This window comes from Aphanomyces invadans, assembly GCF_000520115.1.
Source record: "Aphanomyces invadans strain NJM9701 unplaced genomic scaffold supercont1.3, whole genome shotgun sequence".
NCBI lineage: Eukaryota > Oomycota > Saprolegniomycetes > Saprolegniales > Verrucalvaceae > Aphanomyces > Aphanomyces invadans.
Window position 1 is genome coordinate 2,836,079 of NW_008580148.1, and position 1,164 is coordinate 2,837,242.

The following is a 1,164-nucleotide window of genomic DNA, read 5'->3' on the forward strand; positions in this document are numbered from 1 at the left end:
TCGCATGATACCTGTGGAAGAATTCGCATGGGCTTTGATTTGAGCTTAAGGACTCGATGCATTCCGCGTCCGAGTGACTCACTTGGAGCTTGGTCTGGGTACACAACTTTGGCGTTGCAGAGGTGGTATTCTGTAGCGGCTCGAGCAGTTGTCGGGCCTTGGCTGGACCTGCTGTGCCGGATGCGATGGAAGGTTGTGCCCTCAGGTGGACGCTACACCCTCTACAGCGCCATTCCAGCATGACAAAAACACGTCAAGGCTATCAATGTGCCAAAGACAAGGCACGCGCGCCCACGTAGAGGCGCCGCCGTACATGTAGAGGCGTCCCTGCTCAACCACCAGCGTGGCAGCCCTCCGCGACGAGCAGTTGACGTGACGGATGGTTGAAATTCCCGTCCATCTGCGTGCGTTTGCCATCACGTGGACGAGCAAACTCTAACATTGCACATGTTTGGGTTCGTTCTTATGCTGTCGTAAGGAGGTCAGTTCTATGTCTAGCATGCAGAGGTTGACGCTTTGCCGCGACGACGGCGGGGGCGGTCACTTTTCAATTCCTCACGACCAGCAATGGTATCTACACGAGGCATGCTTCGTATCATGGTCTTCGCAGCGGCCGCCGTTGCCATGACCCAAGCGGACAACCAGTGCTCGGCCATCCCTGACGTTGATTTTCCAGGCAACGACATCAAGACGACGGACCGCGCCAATCCCGGCGACTGCTGCGCCGACTGCCTGGCCACCCCTCGATGTACCGCGTACAACTGGGACAGCGGCGTTTGCTACTTGAAGTCTTCGCAAGGCACCATGTCACCGCTTCCGGGTGGAGTGTCTGGTGTCGTCGTCAAGACGACCCCTGCCCCCACAACCGTAGCGCCGACGACGATGGCCCCGACTTCTGCACCGACCAAGGCCCCAACTTCTGCACCGACCAAAGCCCCTACAGCAGCACCTACCCCGGCGCCCACGGTCGCCCCGTCGTGCAAGCGCATCCGCAAGTCATGGGAAGCCCTCACCGCCGCCGAGAAGGATACGTACATTTCCGCGATCGAGCTCGCCATGGACAAGGGCATGTACCAAAAGTTTGTCGAGATTCACAAGGAAACCATGAGCACGACCGAAGCCCACGGGACGTGTGTGTTTCTGTTTTGGCATCGCAAGCTTCTC

General features: G+C 58.3%; 1 protein-coding gene across 1 annotated transcript in view; it reads left to right on the forward strand.

Annotated features, from left to right (window-relative positions):
• Nucleotides 1-624: 624 nt before the first annotated feature.
• H310_02463 (hypothetical protein) overlaps nucleotides 625-1,164 on the forward strand; it is a gene marked incomplete at both ends in the record, with an annotated part of 7,005 nt that continues 6,465 nt past the window's right edge. The window contains one exon of the mRNA XM_008865973.1: nucleotides 625-1,132. Within this exon, the coding sequence (XP_008864195.1) occupies nucleotides 625-1,132 (508 nt within the window). The remainder of the gene's footprint in view (nucleotides 1,133-1,164) is intronic.